This window comes from Drosophila novamexicana, unplaced genomic scaffold, assembly GCF_003285875.2.
Source record: "Drosophila novamexicana strain 15010-1031.04,08,12 unplaced genomic scaffold, DnovRS2.1 tig00001554-arrow-arrow-pilon, whole genome shotgun sequence".
Taxonomy (NCBI): domain Eukaryota; kingdom Metazoa; phylum Arthropoda; class Insecta; order Diptera; family Drosophilidae; genus Drosophila; species Drosophila novamexicana.
The window spans coordinates 411786-432357 of NW_020824866.1; the positions used below are offsets into that span (position 1 = coordinate 411786).

At 43.1% G+C, this 20572-nt stretch overlaps 4 protein-coding genes across 5 annotated transcripts; all 4 read left to right on the top strand.

The window, feature by feature from the left end:
- Positions 1–2826: 2826 nt before the first annotated feature.
- On the top strand, positions 2827–8244 carry LOC115768029 (protein unc-93 homolog A). Its single transcript, XM_030712451.1, has 4 exons — positions 2827–3602; positions 3827–4252; positions 5553–6888; positions 7477–8244. The coding sequence occupies exons 1-4, from the start codon at positions 3456–3458 to the stop codon at positions 7842–7844; spliced, it is 2277 nt and encodes a 758-aa protein (XP_030568311.1). The 5' UTR covers positions 2827–3455; the 3' UTR covers positions 7845–8244.
- Positions 8245–13876: 5632 nt separating this feature from the next.
- Positions 13877–17385, top strand: LOC115768030 (alpha-tocopherol transfer protein-like). Its single transcript, XM_030712452.1, has 6 exons — positions 13877–14097; positions 15201–15360; positions 15436–15517; positions 15963–16304; positions 16356–16492; positions 17167–17385. Exons 1-6 carry the CDS (start codon positions 13974–13976, stop codon positions 17234–17236), a joined length of 915 nt encoding a protein of 304 aa, XP_030568312.1. The 5' UTR covers positions 13877–13973; the 3' UTR covers positions 17237–17385.
- A 161-nt stretch (positions 17386–17546) lies between these two features.
- Positions 17547–18209, top strand: LOC115767980. The gene has a single exon (XM_030712378.1). The coding sequence runs from the start codon at positions 17547–17549 to the stop codon at positions 18207–18209; it is 663 nt and encodes a 220-aa protein (XP_030568238.1).
- Positions 18210–18500: 291 nt separating this feature from the next.
- On the top strand, positions 18501–20492 carry LOC115768027 (alpha-tocopherol transfer protein-like). 2 transcript variants are annotated; one of them, XM_030712447.1, is made up of 7 exons: positions 18501–18594; positions 18676–18923; positions 19220–19379; positions 19434–19515; positions 19578–19880; positions 19938–20074; positions 20134–20492. In XM_030712447.1, the coding sequence occupies exons 2-7, from the start codon at positions 18821–18823 to the stop codon at positions 20213–20215; spliced, it is 867 nt and encodes a 288-aa protein (XP_030568307.1). In that variant the 5' UTR covers positions 18501–18594; positions 18676–18820; the 3' UTR covers positions 20216–20492. The 2 variants fall into 2 exon arrangements, with proteins under 2 accessions (XP_030568307.1, XP_030568308.1); XM_030712448.1 differs by lacking the exon at positions 18676–18923.
- Positions 20493–20572: the final 80 nt, after the last annotated feature.

Sequence of the window (20572 nt, forward strand, 5' to 3'; positions counted from 1 at the left end):
GTATGCATGTGTGGTTTGTATGTATGTATGCATGTCTGTATGTATGTATGAATGGATGTGTGTGTGTGTGTTTGTTTGTGTGTTTATGTGCATAAGTGTCTATATGTATCTGCGTGTGTGTATATGTATGTATGTATGCATGCATATATGTATGAGCAAGAAAGCTGTAATTTTCACTGTAGTTACCTTATGGGATGAAGGCGCACGTTATGATGGGGTTTCGGGAAATTCCACCCGCATGTGTAGAATATTCGCGAAAAACGTTTGTATGTGGATTATACCCGCTATTATCCAACATAGGGGCCAGGTGAAAATTTCCCAACCCCATAACTCGGTTAAACCTCGTCCGATTTTCATGAGGTTTGGGTCTTTGATCATGGTTTGGACTCTAGATCAGTTTGGAATATAAATCTGGCAAGTTTATTTTTGGTCCAAATTCATGTAAAAATTGTATCCTAAAATATCCCATATAGGTAAAAATTTCCCAGCCGCATAGCTCGGTGAAAACTCTCCCGATTTTCATAAAGTTTTGGCTTTTTGTTTATGATTTTAATCAATTTGGCATCTAAATCTGGCAGCATTATTGCTTGGAAAAAATTGATGTGAAAACGAAACCCTTAAATATAATGTTAAAATTTCTCACCTCCATAACTCGGTCAAATCTCTTCCGATATAAGTGTATGATTCTGATAACGATTTGTACTTTGGTTTGTCCTTAGGTTTGGTTTGTTGGAGTTGAATATTTTTTCGTTTTATTTTTTCAAAAAGAATAAATCTGTTTTAATATTTTCTTATTTTCAAACAATTTTTAAGCATATTAAATGATTTAATTCAGCTTGGGCTCGATTGTTATTTAAATGCCGAGTTCATTATTTAATAATAATATATAAATAATAAACAACAACCAAAAAGGGACAGGTGCTCCGTATGGCTATGAGAAGGAAGCTCCGGTTCTCTCATCACTCATCAGACGTTTTTGGGCTTTAACTTATTGAGAATTACAAGCGCCAATCAACGAAAAGAGCAAAACAAGCATTAACAGTGCCCATATTCTGTGTGTTTTACAAGCTCCTCGTTTCTTTTTCGAAGCTTTAACTTATTGAGAATTACAAGCGCCAAGCAGCGAAAACATCAAATGATAAGTAAAAGCTGAACTATTTCAACACAAGCTGCAATGTCCTTCGTTCGGCGCATGAGTCGAACATAGTTAAATACAGTGAGACCCAATTGTTGTCGCATCTAGTTGCAGTAATAGGCTATTTGCCTCTACCAATTACGCTTTCAGTTCTTCCCAAGAGGGAAATTTAATTTGTTTGTTATTTTGCACTGAAGCCGCAAAGACGCAGCTGCTTAGCTGGCCAACCAGCCGCAGGCCATTGAAGGACAGATGCGTATGGGTGGAGGGGGGTGGGGTGGGGTGGGTTGGGTGGTAGGTAGATGTATAGGTAACGGTGCTGTTGTTTGTGTTAGGAGGTCGCATTGGCGTTTACATGGGCATGGCATCAACATCAATCAGTGCGCATGTCAGCTGCTAGCAAAGGGCCATGCTCACAATGGCGAGATGACAACAACAACAACAACAACAACAACAACAACAGCAGCAGCAGCAGCCGCAGCAGCAGCAGCAGCAGCAGGTTTTGGTTCAGTGCACTAGTGGAGGAGTTTGCGTGCGACCGAGCCTTGTCAACAGCGTCGAGACGTCGAGGCAAGAAGTTAAAGCAAAAGCAAAAGCGAAAGCAGTGCCAATCGAGACAGACATCAGAACGGGAACGGTCCTTAATTTGGCAACTAGGCTGTGCCTAAATAGTGTTATTTTTCTTGTGTGTGTGTGCGACTATTTTTTTTTTTTAATAACAATTTGCAAGGTGAGCATTTTAATAAAATGGCAGGCAAATGCAACAATGTCAAAATGGCATAGTGAATGGCAAGAGCAAAGGCAAAGCCAAGCGTTAAAGCAAAGACAATGGCAAAGACAAAACAAATAAACATTGAACACGAGTTTTCTATATATGTGCACACAAACACACACACACGCACACGTACATGCATACAAATTTACGCATGTTATTACGCATATGTATACAGTGTGGCCAGCACTTGAATGCGTGTGTGTGTGTGTGTGTTAAGTACTGGGGATTTGCTCTTAAAATGTTAATTTTTCTATTTTGCATTGCATATTTATGATTTTATATGCCTAAATGCTGCTGTTCTGGCGTTGGCTTTCCGGTTGAAAGGGGTGTGGGTGCGGGCGGCTGCGGATGGGTGGGGGTGGTCTAGGCATGTAAATCGTTTAACTACGCTTCAGCTGCAGCCTTGAAGGGAGCTTCGTGTTCGAAGGTCGCTTGCGAATCGGTTGAGCTCTCTGCAGCTGAAATGAATGCAAATTAATAGTGTTGTAAAGCTTTGAGTTCTTAAGCTGGGTGCATTAACGGTTTAATGAGTGCATACATATACATACATACAGACATACATACATATAATGTATATGTATGCAGATCTAAGCACACAGTCACACAAGCTTCTGCAGTTGGGGGCGCTTTTGTGCGTGCGTGTATATGTACAACCAATGGACACACCTGATGATTTTTTGTGTAAGTGTGTGTGTGTATTGGGAAGAGTATTTGTTGGCAGGACAACGCGACAAAGGCACAGACATTATCAATGCCATATACGTACATACACACATATGTATGTGAGTTTGTAATGCCTGGGTGCATAACGGCTTGTTATTTTGTTATTCATCTGTTCTAATCATTATGCATACCATTTGCACTCCTTCGCCCTCTCTCTTCCTCTCTAGCAGGTTAACAGACAAGAAACAGCTCAACATATCGATAAATAGAGAGCAAACAGTGCATATCCCTTTAACATTCACAACAACAAAAAAAAAAGCAACAGCATCGATTCTAACAGTTTGACGCTGACTGCGCTGCTGCTGTTGGCAGCGGGCAGCGTACAATGAACTTTCTTATGCAGTGCGCCCAATAACACACACACATACACACACGCTTACACTCTCTATAGATGCACAACGGCTGGCTGCGTCGACGGCGGCAGCAATGGCCACAACGATGTTGACGCTGGAAACGAGGACAACGAAGCAGTTGACAATTGAGAATCAAATGCGCTAACAGTTAATTACGCACACGCACATACACATACATATTTGGAAAGCGATATGTCCGCACTATGGTTTCCGTTTTCGGCATGCAACAACCAGGAACAACAAAAACAACAACAGGAACAACAAAACAACAACAGCTACAACCACAAGAAGCACTCAGCAGTATCCGTGCCTGCTGCTTGACGTTGTTGCGGCAAATTTAGGCTGAGACACACACACACACACACGCGCGCGCACACGCACACAGAGCCAAACGCAGGAAATTGCATTGAAAAAATACCAATTTTGAAAAAGCACACAACATTTTGCAAAAGCAAAAAGAATTCAAATTATGGGCAGCCTGCCGAATCTGCACGAACTGGAGGAGGCGGAGCGTAAACGCGAGAAGCGCAGGGAGTATGAGCTGCTGTTGGAGCAGCGCGCCAGGGACACCAGTCGGGAGCGCGAGCGTCTGTCGCAGTTCGCCCAGCAGCGCAAGGTAAGTTCGATAAATGATCGCTAGAGGCTGTCGATAATATAGATAATATCGATAACATGTGCACGCAACTGGGCAATTGGCTTTGCTGCTGTGACAGCCAATTGGAATGCTCAATTGGATTGCTGTGTTTGCCAATTGGACTGGACAGCTGCACATTGCGTGCATGCTTGGCCTGGCCTCCTACTGCGAGCTCTTAAAATAATCTGTTTACGTCTTCAATGCAGCAATTCTCCTACAATGCTTACATTATGGCTGGCCTGGGCATCGGCGGCGGCGTCGGCGGCGGCTCACTGTGTCTTACGGCAGCCAATGGGCATGGCAATGGGGAGCTAACCAGCGTCAATGGCATAAAAGCCCAATCACTTGCCGAAACAACAACAACAACAACGGCGACAACAACAACAACAACAACACAAGCGACAGGGACAACAACGTTGAGCGGCTTTGCCATGCTGGGTCTGGCCGGCAGCTTGATGAGCGCAAAGAAATATCCGCATCCTTACCATCAGCACACGCATCCGCATACGCATACGCATCCGCATCCGCATCATCAGCATCGACATTCGCTGACCACACGGCATCGCGTGCTGCGCACCCGGACACGCAGCTCCGGCGGTCCGCATAACGTTTGGGACGACCAATTGATGGAGGTGAGTGGGTGGGTGGTGGATGGGTGGGTGGTTGGGCGCTGCTTGTGAATGGTGCGTGGGCTAAAAAACGCAAACCTGATGCCACGCGTTATAATCCTGGTCCGGGTCTGGCCAGCAACTGGAACGGGCACTCGTCATTTATTTATAGTCCTTGCAAATTGTGCCTTTGACGTTCAGCTTTAATTTGGCTCAGTGCCATTCAGCCAGTCGGCTGGGGAAGGGGGGAGGAGGAGGAAGTGGAGGGGTGGTGGTGGTCAAGTGTCAGCAACAGCTACTGGATTAACGCCCCCACAAGCCCGAGAAGTAATTATACGCAAACACAGACACGCACATTCCCGTTTTAATTGCGTTTTAAATGGCCTGTCGAAGGCGAGGGCGAAGGGGAATGCGAAGGGGAAGCGGAAGGGGAAGGGGAAAACAGAATCCAATCCGACTAATGTGGCTAATGTGAAAAACACAAATGGAAGAAGCTTCACGGTCAGCTCAGATGTCAGCTCTGTCAATTGTGAATCGGACACAAATATTTAAAGGCAATAAAAACAATCAATTGCACTTGTCGGGAGTGACCGACTTGGGTATACTCTGTAATCCGGGGCTCGATAAGTTCTGTTTGGCAGTGCCCGACTTGCGGATACCCCGTAGCCAGTTTCGATGTGAAAATTTGATGCCCAGCATCCGACTCTTAGTTAATTTTCAAGTCCTTATTGTGGCAGCTCTTAAAGGATATATTCTGCCAAGGCAGCAGCTTGTTAACGATTCTTATCGATTGCGTGGGTACGTGCCAAGTTATCGATATTTTCAAATAAACTTCTGAGAGTACCAAGGATCTCTAAATCCGATCTGAGTGGGAATCATAAAATGCCAGAGACTTGAAGCTATAAATAAATATATGGTCGAGTTCCTAATTCTTTTATCGATAGCTTCCGAAACGTTTACAAACTCGATAAATATCGATTTTGAGACTTGATTTGGCCCGCCTTTATTTTAAAATTGAAAAATCCCCTATTTAAGGTAAAGCTTTGTGCTTTAGGAAATACACATAGGTGCGGCCCGAAAATTGCATGAAGATCGGACTATAAAGGCCGAAGTTACGCGGGAATGCATTTCTCATAGAGTGGGAAGGAAGATAAATAGATGAATAGTATAAAAAGAGTAAATAGAGAAATAAATAATAAATAGGCAGGCTTGAATGTTTGTGAGGGCAGTTGGCGGTTACGGGTACAGGGTATCTGCCAGCAGTCGGGCACACCCAATCTATATAATATTTGTGATTAATTGTATGCTTTTTCTCAATCTGCAGCATATGACCGGCTACTCGCCGTCGCCGATCTCGACGCGTTCGCATCGAATAAATCCCGTGTCCTCGTATCAGGTGCAGGCCGCGTTGGCGGTATCGCGTCGCCGCGAATCGATAAACAGCTCCATTGGGGCGACCTCGATCCGGCGGCTGATCACGCTGAACAACCGCAACTGCCGGCACAAGGTGCCCGCCCATGTTCGGCAGAGGGTGTGGCGCCAGTTCAGCTGCCTGAGCATCGCCCACGGCCTGATGAGCGCCGTTCTGCTGCCGGTGATGGCGCTGCAGGGCTCCAGCTCCGTGTGGCATCATCGCGAACAGTGGCTGCCGCTGGGCCCCAACATTGGATCGCTCCTGCTGAGCGCCCTCTTTCTGCTGGCCGCCGTCCTCAGTGTGCCGGGCACACGGCTAATACGCCGCTTTGGCTATATGCCGCTGCTGGCGGCCAATTCGTTGGCGGTGTCGCTGTTCCTGTTGGCGCATCTGTACGCCTCCATCTATACGCTGCTGCCGGCGTATTTGGTGCTGGGGATTACGCTGAGCGCCGCCAACAGCTGCAAGGCGGCGCTCATTGTGCACTTTGGCGGCAAGCTGAGCTGCGCCCAGCACGAGTGCCCGCTGGTCGGCACGCAGACGCAGACCCAGACGCTGACGCCGTCGGATGCGTTGCACGAGGAGCACAAGATGTTCTGCAATCGGGATCAGAAGGTGCGACGGCTGGCGCGCTGGTATCGTGCTGCCCAGGATTTGGGCCTGATTCTGGGCGCCTTGCTGGCATCGCTGCTGCTCGCGTGCAATGCCAACGATTGGAACTGCTCGGCGGGCACCGTTGAAGCGCTGCCAAACGGAACGGAGCCACCGCCGGAGGACTTTTACAATCGCAACGAGCACGACGAACGCATTTGTGGCGCGGACATGTGCCCGCTTCAGCTGCTGCAGCTCAACTGGCCGGCGAACAGCACACGCTCGATATACGCGGGCTTCATTGAGAGCGGCGATCGCGCTGGCGGCCAGTCCCTGCTCTGGCTGTACGAGCTGCTGTCACTGTTGGCGCTGATGTTGTCCATGCTGCAGGGACGTCGGCTGCTGGCCGTGGCGGGACGGCACGAACGTGTCGTCAAGGATGCCACGGATACGCTGCTCTTTGCCGGTCCCCTGGCGTATTTCGTCGGCACCGAGCAGGGCTATATGCTGGGCGATTTTTTGCGCGCCTTTGTCTCCTGCTCGCTGGGCATTAGCATGATACCGGGCGCCCTTATCGGCATGGGCCTGATGCAGCTGATCGTCTCTTGCACGCTTAGTATGCTGCTGCGGCACACCAAACGCATTGTGGTCATATGTAAGTAGACGCCATTTATATATTATTTGCGTCAAACTCAATCGATTTACCCGGAAAGCCGTCAGACTCAAGCTCGAATTAATGATTCATGCAACCCGTGGATATTCTTACAAACGAAGCTCGAACTGCAACATGTTCGAGCTCATTTGACTCGAACCGAATGTTTGGTCGAGCCGATCTACTCAATTTGTTCTCTGAAACTCGAACGGTTTGATCGAGCCTATCTACTTAATTTGTTGTCCGCAATTTGAACGATTCGATCGAGCCGTTCTACTCAATTTGGTTGTATGCAACTCGAACGGTTTGATTGAGCCAATCTGTTCGAGCGAAGCTCGTGCTGCAACATGTTCGAGTTCGAGTTTATTTCATTAAATCGAACTGAATGTTCGGTCGAGTCAATTTGTTGTCTGCAACTCGAACGGTTTGATCGAGCTCAACTACACAATTTGTTATCCGCAACTCGAACAGTTCGAGCTCGAATCGAATTGAGCCTTGGCTGGCTCAAACGAAACAAAAATGTTCGGGTATTCGATTAGGCGTTTCGATTAATTTATTGCTCCAATTTATCTAATCGTTGGGCTTGCCCAGTGGCTGGTTTCTTCTTTCATTCGTGCTTGCTGCTGGCGCTGTCCAGCTGGAAGCCATCGAGCGATGATAGCGCCCTCTTCTATGTGATAGCCGCCTCGTGGGGCGCCTGCAATGGCATGTGGGAGACGCTGCTCCTGTCGCTGATCACCCTCAACCATGTCCAGCACGACCAGGTCACGGAGGTAAACGCATCGCTGCAAGCACTCCGCTTCCTTGGCCTGGCCATCACGTTTGCGGCGCACGGATTTCTCTGCGAATCGGTGAAGATCATTGCCCTGGTCGTGCTGCTGGTGATCTGTGTGCCGCCGTATGCGATGCTGGAGATGCGACTGGAGGCGCAGCGGAAGGCGACGCTCATCAGCTTATGACGCAGCTACTTCAGCTAGTCCAGGGGGGGGCGGGGCACTGTGGCACGCACGCACACCATGTAAATGCGGGCGAGCGGCGCCACAGGCCGAGCGACTGATAACGACAGGATAACAGCAAGGACACCCATCCAACGGACACGGAGCCGGGCCCCCAGGCGTGCTGCAGTCCTGCCAACCTAACCAGTATTCAAAGAGACAAGGAGCGAGAGGAAGGAAGATAGAGAGAGTGAGGGCGAGCAAGAGGTAGGAATAGCTTTTGTTATATTTGATTTTGTATGCCAAAGATTTCCACCCAGCTCCAGACTTGGAACATTTGTAGCGCTTAGTCCAAACCAAAAGCTAGACCCCAAGTCCATAACTGTTAACTGTCTATATACCTATATATACATATATATATATATATCTGTCTCTCCATATATATGTTATTATATATATGTATTGTATATCTATAATATATATCTTATTGTATCTATTAATCTAATCAAAACATGTGCCAGTGCCAACAATGTTGTTCCAAATCCTTACGAAATTTGGACTAGACAAGTCCACAGCCTATTTGATTAGCTGACGCATATATCTATATATATATAGGATAATTGAAAGCGTTCCTCTGATCAGTTGCCAATGGATAATGCTTAGGCTTAGCTTGAAGAATTATGATTGGCATTATTATGCGAAACAAATATGTCCTATATATTGCTCGATGTTAATGTAAAGCGTGACTCTCTAGATGCTAGATACAACAAAATATAAGGAAAGTCTCGCGTTCTGTATTTCGTTTTCGATTCAATTCTGTCTACGGGCAAATATAGTCGATTGATAATAATTCGAGCAAGCTGCCTTTTAAAATCGCAGCTCAGAGCAGGCCCTATAAAAATATTAAGTAGTATCTCAATGGGATCCAAAACCAGAAAAGGTCAAATTCACTCTCTAAGAAATCGAAAGAAACAAAAGACAAGACATATATTTTTTTGAAATGGAATCGAAAACGAAATCGAGAACAGAACAAGTGAAACGATGTATTCGATTTAATGCGGCTCATTAGAAAAAAAAAAAAAATAAATAAAAAGCTTAAAATGAGACATTGTATTCGATTGTTTTCCAAATATCGAAATCGGAATACAACTCAGATTCGGTTCCAAGCTTCAATTTCTCTCCAATTTCGCTCAAATGGTATTAGCTGAAATTCGATGAGAAATCGATGTTGGAAACATGTCTGAAATATTCGAAATAGTCAATACCCTTAAAAGCCCTGAATTGCTGTGAACTTGATAGAAACATGTGTGTTAGCTCCTAGAATGTATATGGATGTCAAATCGTGCTAAGTATATGTCATAAAATTGCTCTTGATGTATTTGGGAACAGGTTTCGTTGAAGGAATGTCCAGTTGGTCGAAGAGTTTACCCAACCCAAACAAGAACAAAATACAATACGTATTCCAATTGAAAAAAAATAAAAAAACGTATATTCGCTGGGATAGCAAAGGTGAAATCCTAAGGTCTAAGAACAATGTTAACATTTTACGCAGAAACAAACTTTTAACAAAACAAAAACTAAAACAAAAACAAATACATTTTTGTAATTGAGACTTTATATGGACAGTTATCGGATCAGGAAAACTTAGAATGCATTTTCATACACGTATTTCAAAAAATATTATTTACACTGTTGAGCTCCATTTAGGCTTTTTTTTTTTTTTTAAATAGATGTCTTAGGGAAGCGGAAATACCCAAAATATACAAGAGTTAAAATGCGCAAATTAAAAAATGCTATAATAAAAAAATTTAAAAAAAAAAGAAAACACAGTGATAGCAAAAAAACAAAAAACAAAAAACAGCTAATAAAAACCAACTAGAGTTAACCAAAGAAATACCTAAACAAATAAACAAAATGCAATAAAATCGAATTAATTAAATGGTCAAGCAAATTGTTAAGCCCATGCCACACACACACACACACACACACACACACACATCTAAGCATAAACAATTTATGAATAAATATGACAACTTATTTATATGTGTACAACAGAAATAAAGAGATTATCCACATTGAACCTTGCATTTGCACCTGCAGATCGGACACTGGCCGCTAAAAGTATTTGTACTTGGTCGGACTATTTGTTATGCCATTCCGAAGAGCGAAATCTTTCAATCACAATTTATAGTTTTAGCATTTAAAACAAGTAGACTTCTTTTTTTTTTTTTTGTTATATAAACATATATATTTATTTTTTTATTTTCTAAGCGATCAGAAAGATTGTTTATGTAGGGACGTTCGGTTGGGATATTTGCATATATTTTAAAGGTTTGCGAGATGTCCAAATCCTGATTAAAATCAATTAAGAGGATATCCCAAAATTGTAGAGGTTGAAAACAAGTCATAGATAATGGAATTTTTTATATTATACTAGACAAACAAGAATTTGAGGACTCTAGCTCTTATTTATACATGTGTGTATGTATGTAAGGTTGTGTGTGTGTCCATATGTATATGTGTGTATGTAAGTATGTATGTTTGTATGTATGTAAGTACATATGTATGTATGTATGTACGTATGTATGTATGTATGTAAGTACATATGTATGTATGTATGTACATATGTATGTATGTATGTATGTATGTATGTATGTAAGTACATATGTATGTATATATGTATGTAAGTACATATGTATGTATGTATATACATATGTATGTCTGTATGTATGTATGTATGTATGTATGTAAGTACATATGTATGTATGTATGTATGTAAGTACGTAAGTATGTATGTATATGTGTGTATTTAAGTATGTACCTATGTATGTATGTATGTATGTATTTATGTATGTATGTAAATACATATGTATATATGTAAGTAAGTATGTATGTAAGTACGTAAGTATGTATGTATATGTGTGTAAGTATGTATATATATGTGTGTAAGTATGTATGTATTTATGTATGTATGTATGTATGTATGTATGTAAGTACGTAAGTTTGTATGTATATGTGTGTATTTAAGTATGTTTGTATGAATGTATGTATGTATATATATGCATGTAGGTATGTTTGTTTGTATGTATGTATGTATGGACATATGTGTGTATGTAACTACGTATGTATATGTGTATATGTATGTATGTTTGTATGTATGTATGTTTCTTTGTATGTATGTTTGTGTGTAAGTATGTATCTTTGTATGTATGTATGTGTGTATGAAGGTCTATATGTATGTATATGTGTGTTTGTATTCATAAACATATATGGTGTATGAATATGTGTATATATATATATATATATATATATATATGTATGTGTATATATGTGCGTATGTCTGTTTGTATAAGTGCGTATATATACTTTGATGTATGTACGAAATAATGTATTATGTAGTATCTATTTATGTGTGTATGTATGAATTTATGTGCGTTTGCATAAACATGTCTGTCAATATATGTGTGCATGTATGTAGTTTGTATGTATGCGTGATTGTGCGCATGTTTATATGTACATATAGTTGCATGTCTGTATAAATGCATGTATGTATATACGAATTTATGTGTATTTCCATGTATATATGCATGTGTGTATGCATGTATGTATGTATATACCATGTGTAAACGTATGTATGTAAATAAATATATGCATATATTTTGTATGTTTGTATGCATGACCAAGTTTACATCTAGCTGAGCTGCAAATTTAAAAAAAAAACGTATTCTTCAATAATGCCCTACTACTCGATTCTCATGAATTCAAGTAAGTCTGATAGGCCTCACTTCAAGTAGAGGTGGCTGCAGCCTGACCACAGGAGGAGTCGGCGGCAGCAGGAGTCGGCGGTAGCAGGAGTCGGCGGCAGCAGGAGGCGGCGGCAGCAGGAGGCGGCGGCAGCAGGAGGCGGCGGCAGCAGGAGGCGGCGGCAGCAGGAGGCGGCGGCAGCAGGAGGCGGCGGCGGCCTACCTACAGGAGGAGGCGGCGGCTTCAACTATTGAGGAGGCTGCAGCTTACCCACAGGAGGAGACTGCGGCAGCTTGAGCGAAGGAGGAAGCGGCATCAGTTCGAGCAGAGGAGGAGACGGCAGCTTCAACTATTGAGGCTGCAGCCTGACCACAGGAGGAGACGGCGGCTATAACTATTAAGGAGTCTACAGTTTGAACACGGGAGGAGGAGGCGGCGGCTTAAACTACGGAGCAGTCGGCGGCAGCTTGAGCGAAGTAGGAGGCGACGGCTTACCCACAGGAGGAGACGGCTGCTTCAACTACAGAGGAGGCTGCACCTCACCCACAGGAGGAGACGGCGGCAGCTTGAGCAAAGGAGGAGATTTCTGGAGCTTACTCACAGGAGACGGCGACTTCACCTATTGAGGAGGCGTAAGCTTGACCACAAGAGGAGACGGCGGCAGCTTGACAACAGGAGGAGTCGGCAGTTCGAGCAAAGGAGTAGCCGGCCGCAGTTCGGGCAGAGTTGGAGACTGGAGAGCAAAGGAAAAACAGGTACGTAATATAAACATAAATTTGTCTGCTAGTATTTGAAATAAGAGTAACAACTATTACAATAAGCCAAATGCATGCATGTTGGCTTGCATGTATTTGGATGCACACATGTATGTATTTAAATGTGTGTGCATGTTGAGATTGCTTAAATATTAACAAAAACGTAATATTAAATACTGCTCCTCTACGCGATTCTCACTAATTCAAGTAAGCTAATCAACAATTTCTCTGCTTTTCTGCACTTTCAGTGACGACTTTGCATGCACGTTCGACTCCCACCTAATGATAGATGACAATCAAATAATCGTGCGTGTGAATTTACAGGTGAGTACGCAATTACCAATATATATTTATCTCTATACGTAAAACTGTTTGTCCTGATTGACTGACTGACTGTTTGTTACCTTATGTGACGGGGTTTTGAAAAATTCCATCCAAATGTATGAAAATATCGCTCATAACGTTTGCATGTAACTGTTTTGTTTACCATCCGATCGACATCAAACTCATTTTCACAGATCTTTGTTCAAATTTGTGGAAATGGCGATAAAAGACTTGGTGGGCAATCAGGGTTTAATGATCTAAAGTTGATTGTTCGGCTTCAAGATTTTGAACATAAGAGTAACATGAGCCGAACGCGTTGATTCCAACTTTTTGGTTCTTTATTTCATGAACCTTAAACTTTGTATACCCTGAACTCATTGAAAATGGGTAAAAGGGGTATAATGTATTTGTGCAAATGTATGTAACATGCAGAAGGAAGCATCTGCGACCCCATAAAGCATATATATATATATTTGATCAGCATCAATAGCCAAGTCGATCCGTCCGTACGTCCATACGTCCGTACAGTACAAGCTTGTTTCCGATAATCGATAACTTTCCTCGTTCAAGCGATCGATTAAAATCGATACTGAAAACCTGTTTTATTTTGGAGTTGGGGTAGAAGAGGGTTCAGGGTATTCCCTAGTCGGGAACTCCCAGCGCAGAAAAACTGCCACAGACAAAGCCAGGAAATACCCGCTAGTACAAATACATATATTGACACAAACATAGCCTAGAAACCAATATAGGCCACTACTGCCACAGTACAGGGTATAGCAGGCACATTCATCCTGCTTGTACACATATTTCTGACGGTCACTGTCAGCATTTAGGGTCAAGCAAAGAGCTTAACTTGTTTACTTACAACGCCATTCACGACGCCGAAGCTTTCGCCAAAGCTCAAACCTGTCGCAGGGCAGGCGAGTGCGAGCGAGAAAGAGAGCGCAGTGCAGCTCGTGCTTGGCTCTAAACTGACTTTAAGCTGAAGTCTATTAAGCTTATTAAGCAGCTCCCCTCCCATCCTCCCCCCTCTCAGCCACAAGGGGAGGCGAGCAGGCGGCAGGCAATATTTCAATTAAACATAGAATACAGGCATAAAACGTTTTATGCCTGTGTGCATGTGTGTGTGTGTGTGTGTGTGTGGGTGTGCGCGTGTGTGTGTGCGTGTGTATTTGTATAGGGCAAACAAGCTTTCGAGGGGCTTTATCAATTGAACGGCGCGATTTTTGGCACTGCCGCTGCTCAGTTGCTCGGCGAAATCGAAGGGGATCGCAGTGCATTGCCTCAGGCGGCGAATTCAAAGTTGGCCAACAACAACAACAACAAGACGATGACAACAGAAACAGCGACAACAACAACAACAACAACAGCGAGAACGGCCCAAGAAGTGGAGGCCATGTTAAGCGAGCTCTCCAGCTGGTTCGAAAACGAGCCCAACTTGCCCGACAAAATCGGTGAGTCCCCACTCCAATAATAAGATACTCTATATCGGGATAGCCAGGAATTAGGCACTAACTAACGTAAAGTAACAACGCATCTGGTCAAGCGAACGCGTTCCAGATAGTCTTATCAACACAATCAAGCGCCAGGTATAGATAAATCTATACGTTATATTGCATGTGGCTATTAAACCACAAAAGCAACAGCAACAACAACAACAACAACAACAAAAACCAAAGAAAACAATTTTAAAAGTAACGAGAAACGAGTAAAGGCTGTCTTTGGCACACCGAAGATTTGAATACCCTTGCATATATACTTATATATGAAAATAGTTTGGCTATTTTCAACCGATTCTTTCGATGGAGCTATAATATATATAATATATATAGTAATGCGATCTTGATAAGAGCATAATTGAAATATAGATATCTTGATAAACAAAGTTGTTTTCCATGCAAGAATCTACTTTTCAGCATGTGGATGAAAATGCATTGAAAACATGTTTCACACATATCCGAGAATCCACCTTTATTGGTGGAAAGTATGCGTCGTCCGATTTTATATTATTTGTACATTAATTTGTTTCACTTATGGATTTGTAGAATCCACCGTTACAGGTGAAATAAACGGGAAACAAGTGTTTGTTGACTCAAACACACAGATCGACAACTCGGATCTATTGCAGCTGATCTATAGAACTTATAGACTTGGATATATCTTCCTCTACACATTTCATGACAAAATGTTAATACTCTCTAAAAGGGTATAAAACAGCTTACTTTGGCACGGCAAAGATTAAATACGCTTGCAAAGCTCGAATACGCTTCGTAGTTCTTAAATAGATAAACCTTATAGCCTAATCCATTTAGATCCGATACTGATCAAGAATATATATATATATATGTGTGTGTATATATATACTTTATCAGGTGCCAGACATCTAGTTCTTTGTGTTGCACAGTTCGCGATAAGACTTTTATACCCTCAGCAAGGGTATACGAAATACAATTAAATTCCGCATGCGAACAACAGCGTCTATTGTCGACGTTGTTTTTTTTTTCCACATTTATAAATGCAAGTGTATAATTATGGAATTTCTAATGATTTACTGCAGAGCCGATCGTACTGCTACGCTTTCTCAAGTGCATGCACTATGAAGTGGAAAAGACGAAGACCCTAATCCAGCTCAACTATAGTCTGCGCAATAAGAATTCGAATATATTTCTGGATCGCAACATGGAGCACGAGTCAACGGCCAAGGGCCTGAAAGTATCGTAAGGCAAACAAACACTTAAATATCCTAGTCAGGCTCCTTTTGATACTCTTAATAATGCCACTTGTGCTTGCAGGGATTTACTCATTCTGCCAGGCGTCACACCGGAACGGCATAAGCTGCTCCTATTCCGCATGGCTGACCTCGATCCCAGCACGGTAAACTTAGACTCTACACATTCATTAATATAAATACATATAAATATTAACCAGTTTTGTGCTAGTTGACAGACTAACCGATTAGCTGTTGCTCTTTGATTATATGATCAGCTGAGTTCATGTTTGAGTTATTTACAATTCCATCCATGCGGCTGGAACATGGGTGGAAACTGTGCCAAGCAACTTGTTTGTCGTTCAACTTTTTCTCTTTTTCAAATATGTGCATTTTCAAAATGCATTGATCACATGTTTCACATACAATCCGACAATCCACCTTTATTGGTGGAAAGTATTCATTGTCCGATTTATTTTATTTTTACATACGGTTCAAATCCACCGTCACGGGTGAAATATAGCTTGAAACAAGTGTTAATTGGCTTAAAACAATTGTTAATGGTTCGATCTTAGTGCTATTTATTGTTATATCGAAATTGTTAAACCCTAGCGCAACTCCGTGGAGGAGAGCAAAATCTTCTTCATGATGGCCGATGCACGCTTCACCGAACCAGATGTCGAAAGGCCGGCAACAGATTCTGTACAGGGCCAGGCCATTGGCATTGCTGACGAGGATATTGCCGATGGAGATGTCCAGATCGTTGACATCAATGGCTATACGATGAGGCACTTGGCCTATGTTTCGATCTTTGTGCTGCGAGTCTACATGAGGTTTCTACAGGAGGCATATCCGTCGCGTCTGCGCGCCATACACATAATTAACTGTCCATCGTTTCTGGATCGAATGATGGCCATGATGAAGCCTTTTATTAGGGAGGAGGTCTACCAAATGGTATGTGAGCGACTTTAATTACTTTCCGATTAATATCTTATCGTTTACCAGATCAATTATCATACCGAGGGCATGGATAGCCTCTATGAGCTGGTGCCCAGGGATATGCTGCCCGTGGAATACGGCGGTAAAGCTGGCACAATTGCCGAAATCAAACAGCACTGGTTGCAAATCTTGAAGGATAAAACGTAAGTCCATGCAGCCCTAAGGGAAGTTATAGATATACATATAGATCGAATGTACGAATCCTTCGAAGTAGGCTTTAAGTTCGGCTAACTGATTGACTCGAGCTGTCGAGTATCGAGCTAAGCTTTGTTCGAAACGACGATTCATACAACCCGAGAACATTCATACAAACGAAGCTCGACTTGCAACATGTTCGAGCTAACCAGAAATATATTCGTTGTAGCAAGCAAAATAATCGAGTTTGAAGCGAGCTCAATTGGATCGAGTCGAATGAATCAATCTTTTCTCTACAATGCGAACAGCTCGAGCCGAAAAAACTTTGTGTCTTGCCGGGAATATCATACGCAACGTGTTGAGAGCCTTATCCGTCTGTATGCACGGATGGCGGTTGGATCTCGGAGACCATAAGAGCTCGAGACAGATCGAGTTCATTTCAAATGATTGATAACTCACCAAGTTGCCACGAAATCGATAATTATCGATTTTCAAATGGCATTCTTAGCCATAGCTCGAAGCTACAATGTTTTTGTATTGAAAGATTAGATGAAAGATGGATGCCTTTTATTGTGAAAATGTCATTAAGATCGGACAATAGAAACCGAAGTTATTCAAAATAATAATGAGACATGTGTTATATGATATATTAGAATGAACCCAATATATTTTCCGATTCCAGCGCATATCTGAGCGATGATAAATATTGGAAGGTGACATCGGGCAGCAAGAGTCGCTGGTCCTGGTTCTAATATAGAGCTCCATACAAATTTTGTACCAACTTATTGCCGCAAATGTGATTATAATGTTAAGAGGGCCCCCCCAAAAAAAAAAAACGTAGCTTATTTGAATTGACGCATAAGCACTGAATTCTACATTGAAATATCTGTGACAAAGTGAGGTTTTACCAAAAAAAAAAAAAAAAAAAAAAAAATTATAAAAAAAGTAGTTTTAGTTGTTTTCTTTTTTTAACCAGTTTCGGGATTTTCCATGCATTTTGTTTTAGCTTAAAATTTTTGAAAACGCTTGCATGTGCTCTAGAAAAATTGGTTCCATCGGCAAATGGAGACAATTGGCGCCTTACTGCAGCCCCACAGGCGACAGCTGCAGCATCTGGCGATTGCGCTGAGCTGTGTAAAGCTGCTGCGGGGCTTGGGCCTGGTTTTCCGCATGAAGTCGGATCGCCGCAACGAGGCCATCTCCATAAGGCCGCTGCTGGGCGCTTTGGTGCTGGCCGCGCTGGGCATGCGACTGGCTCAGCTGGGCGGCGATCGGCTCATGCTGAAGATCAATGGCAGCAGTCTGGCATTGAACCTGGTCTTTCTGGGCATGTTCTATGGCTATGCCACGCCGGCTTACAAGCGCCGCATTTGGCGCAGGACGCTGCTAATTGGCCTGCTGATTGGAATCTGTTTGTCTTACACACTGATCCAGCCGGAGCTGGCGACAGTCAAGCGACACCTGAGCATCATGATGACGGCCACCACATGCCTGCTGATTGTGATGGGGCTGCTGCAAGGTACTGGCGCTGTGCTGGGCTGCCTGATATCCATAATGGTGGTCACATCGAAGCTGCTCTATGCACTCTCCATGCTGAATACGTTCATGTGGTATCAGAATCTGTTGGTGCTCTGTCTGGATCTGCTGCGCATTGGATTCGCACTCACGTTGCGGCAGCGGGGCACGGCTTTTGGGGATTCGAGCCAAAATTATCTCAAATGCTAAGAGAGAGAGAGAGAGAGAGCGCTCCAAGTTTTAATGATCCATTATGTGTATATTTGTGTGCACATCAAATTTATTGTATCAGATCGTAAACATGGCCTAATGTTGGCTATTTAGTGTAAAACCCATTAACAATCAAATCAAGCGGCATCGCGTTTCTGTTCATATTTGAATTCATAATGGTTTCGGTTTCGGGTTCGGTTTCGATTTCGATTTCAGTTAAAAATTATTCAAAATTTGGTGTTCCAAGCGTGAATTCAATGCACGACCAGGTGATTTGATTGATGCGCAGAAGCTGTAACTGATGAGCGCGCGCACAAATTTTTGGGCACTATTAAGCGCCCGCAAATGGCAAATGGAAGCGGAAAGCAATTTAAAAAAAAATATGGTACGTGCGCGTACGTATACGCAATATCAATCAATAATCATATTTAAATATGTACACGAATACTGGAAACAAATATTAAAGGCGACGCTGGCCCAGTCAGTTGGGCAGCAGGCTTCAAACGCAACGGTTCGCTGCGCACGCATTTGAAAACCGATACCAATACCGATTGCGAGTACACGAGTACGAGTACCTTGTTCTGTTTCGCTTCGATAACGATAACTCAAGCATGAGCGGCGATAGTGAAAGTGAGAATCAGCTGAGACGCGATCGTGATTTGGCCGAGCTTTGCGAATGGTTTGCTTGCAATGAGAATCTGCCACAAGAAATTGGTAAACATCTTGCCGGGGCAAATGATGCAATGCCCCAACTAGCGCTGCGTTTGCAGATTGATGGGGAGGACGGTGGGGGTATTTTTGAAATGTTGCCAGCGAATGTAAACACTTGTCTCCATCGACCCAACCATGCGCCAATAATACTTAATGAGGTCGTTAGTAGGCAGAGAAGTATTTCGGCCGTTTCAATAGCCCATATGCTGTATGCTGGGCAGCCGTTACGTCATGGGACATCTATATATATATATATAAATATTTTTACAATATATACTCATGCATATCTATTTTGGCAGAGCCCCTGCTGCTGCGCCGCTTCTATCAGTGCATGTACGGTCATGTGGAGGACACCAAGAAGCTCATCGAGGTGAACTATGCGCTGCGCAACAAGCACCCGCATCTGTTTATTAAACGGGATCCGCTGGACGAGGACAGTCGTCGCACCTTTGACTATGCGTATGCCATATTTCAGTTGCCCTTTTGGAAATAGTCTAAGCTTTCCGATTGCAGGGATATATTACCGCTTCCGGGTCTGACGCCGGATAACTACAAGGTCTCGCTCTACTGCTTCAAGGACTTTGAACCGTCCAAGGTAAGCATGATTACAGTTTGATCTAATTTCTATGCTGCTGCTGAACAGCATTTCGTTTGCAGATGCATCACACGGAGGATACGCGCGCATTTTTCATGGTCATCGATTGTCGCTTCATAACGGTCGATGATCCGGCTCGACCCGAGCTGCTGTCGGAGGGCGAAGTGCAAATCTTTGATATGAAGGGCACCACAATGCGCCACATATCGCGTCTAACGATCAGCACGCTGCGTGCCTACATCAAGTTCCTGCAGGTGGCGTTCCCAGTGCGCCTCAAAGCCATCCACATGATCAATTGTCCCACATATCTGGATCGCATTGTGAGCGTGGTGAAGCCGTTCATTAGCGACGAGGTCTTCAGATTGGTGCGTGCCATCATCATCAAGTATATTTGGCCAGTTCTTGAATTCCATCCATTTTAGATACGATTTCACACATCCAACATTGACTCGCTGTACACGTTCGTGCCGCGCATGATGCTGCCCGAGGAATACGGCGGCTGTGCCGGATCGCTGGCCACGCTGCGCGAGCAGACCCAAAAGGTTCTGGCTGAGAAGCGGTGAGAAATACTTGAAGCAGCATATACTTATGTGGATGACCGAATGTTATATTTTTTAGCGACTATTTAATGGATCCCAATCATTGGCACGTTGAGAAGCCCGAGAAGCGTAACGGCAAATCGTGGAAGCTGTTTAACTAAGGCGGCTGCACAAAGACCAATTGACATTTTTTTTTCATAGATGTATAATTTGAATTTGTTTGCTTTTGTTCATAATTGTGCAGCTTTTGCATTTGCAATGTATTTATGTTTGTATATAATATTTGAAATATGGGTTTGTTCCTTTGAGGGTTATAAAACAGATGCCTTATGAAGTTCTTAAAGCTTATTGTTGCTTAAAACAGTTGTAAGTGAAACATTACCTGCACAAGACAGCTGACAAGAGAATATAGCAATGTGTTAACAAGTTAAACAATGAGCAAAATGTAGCACACATTTACTTTTACTTCAAATACGTTTATGAAAAGTTATCGATGCAGCTGTCTTTGTAATCGATAT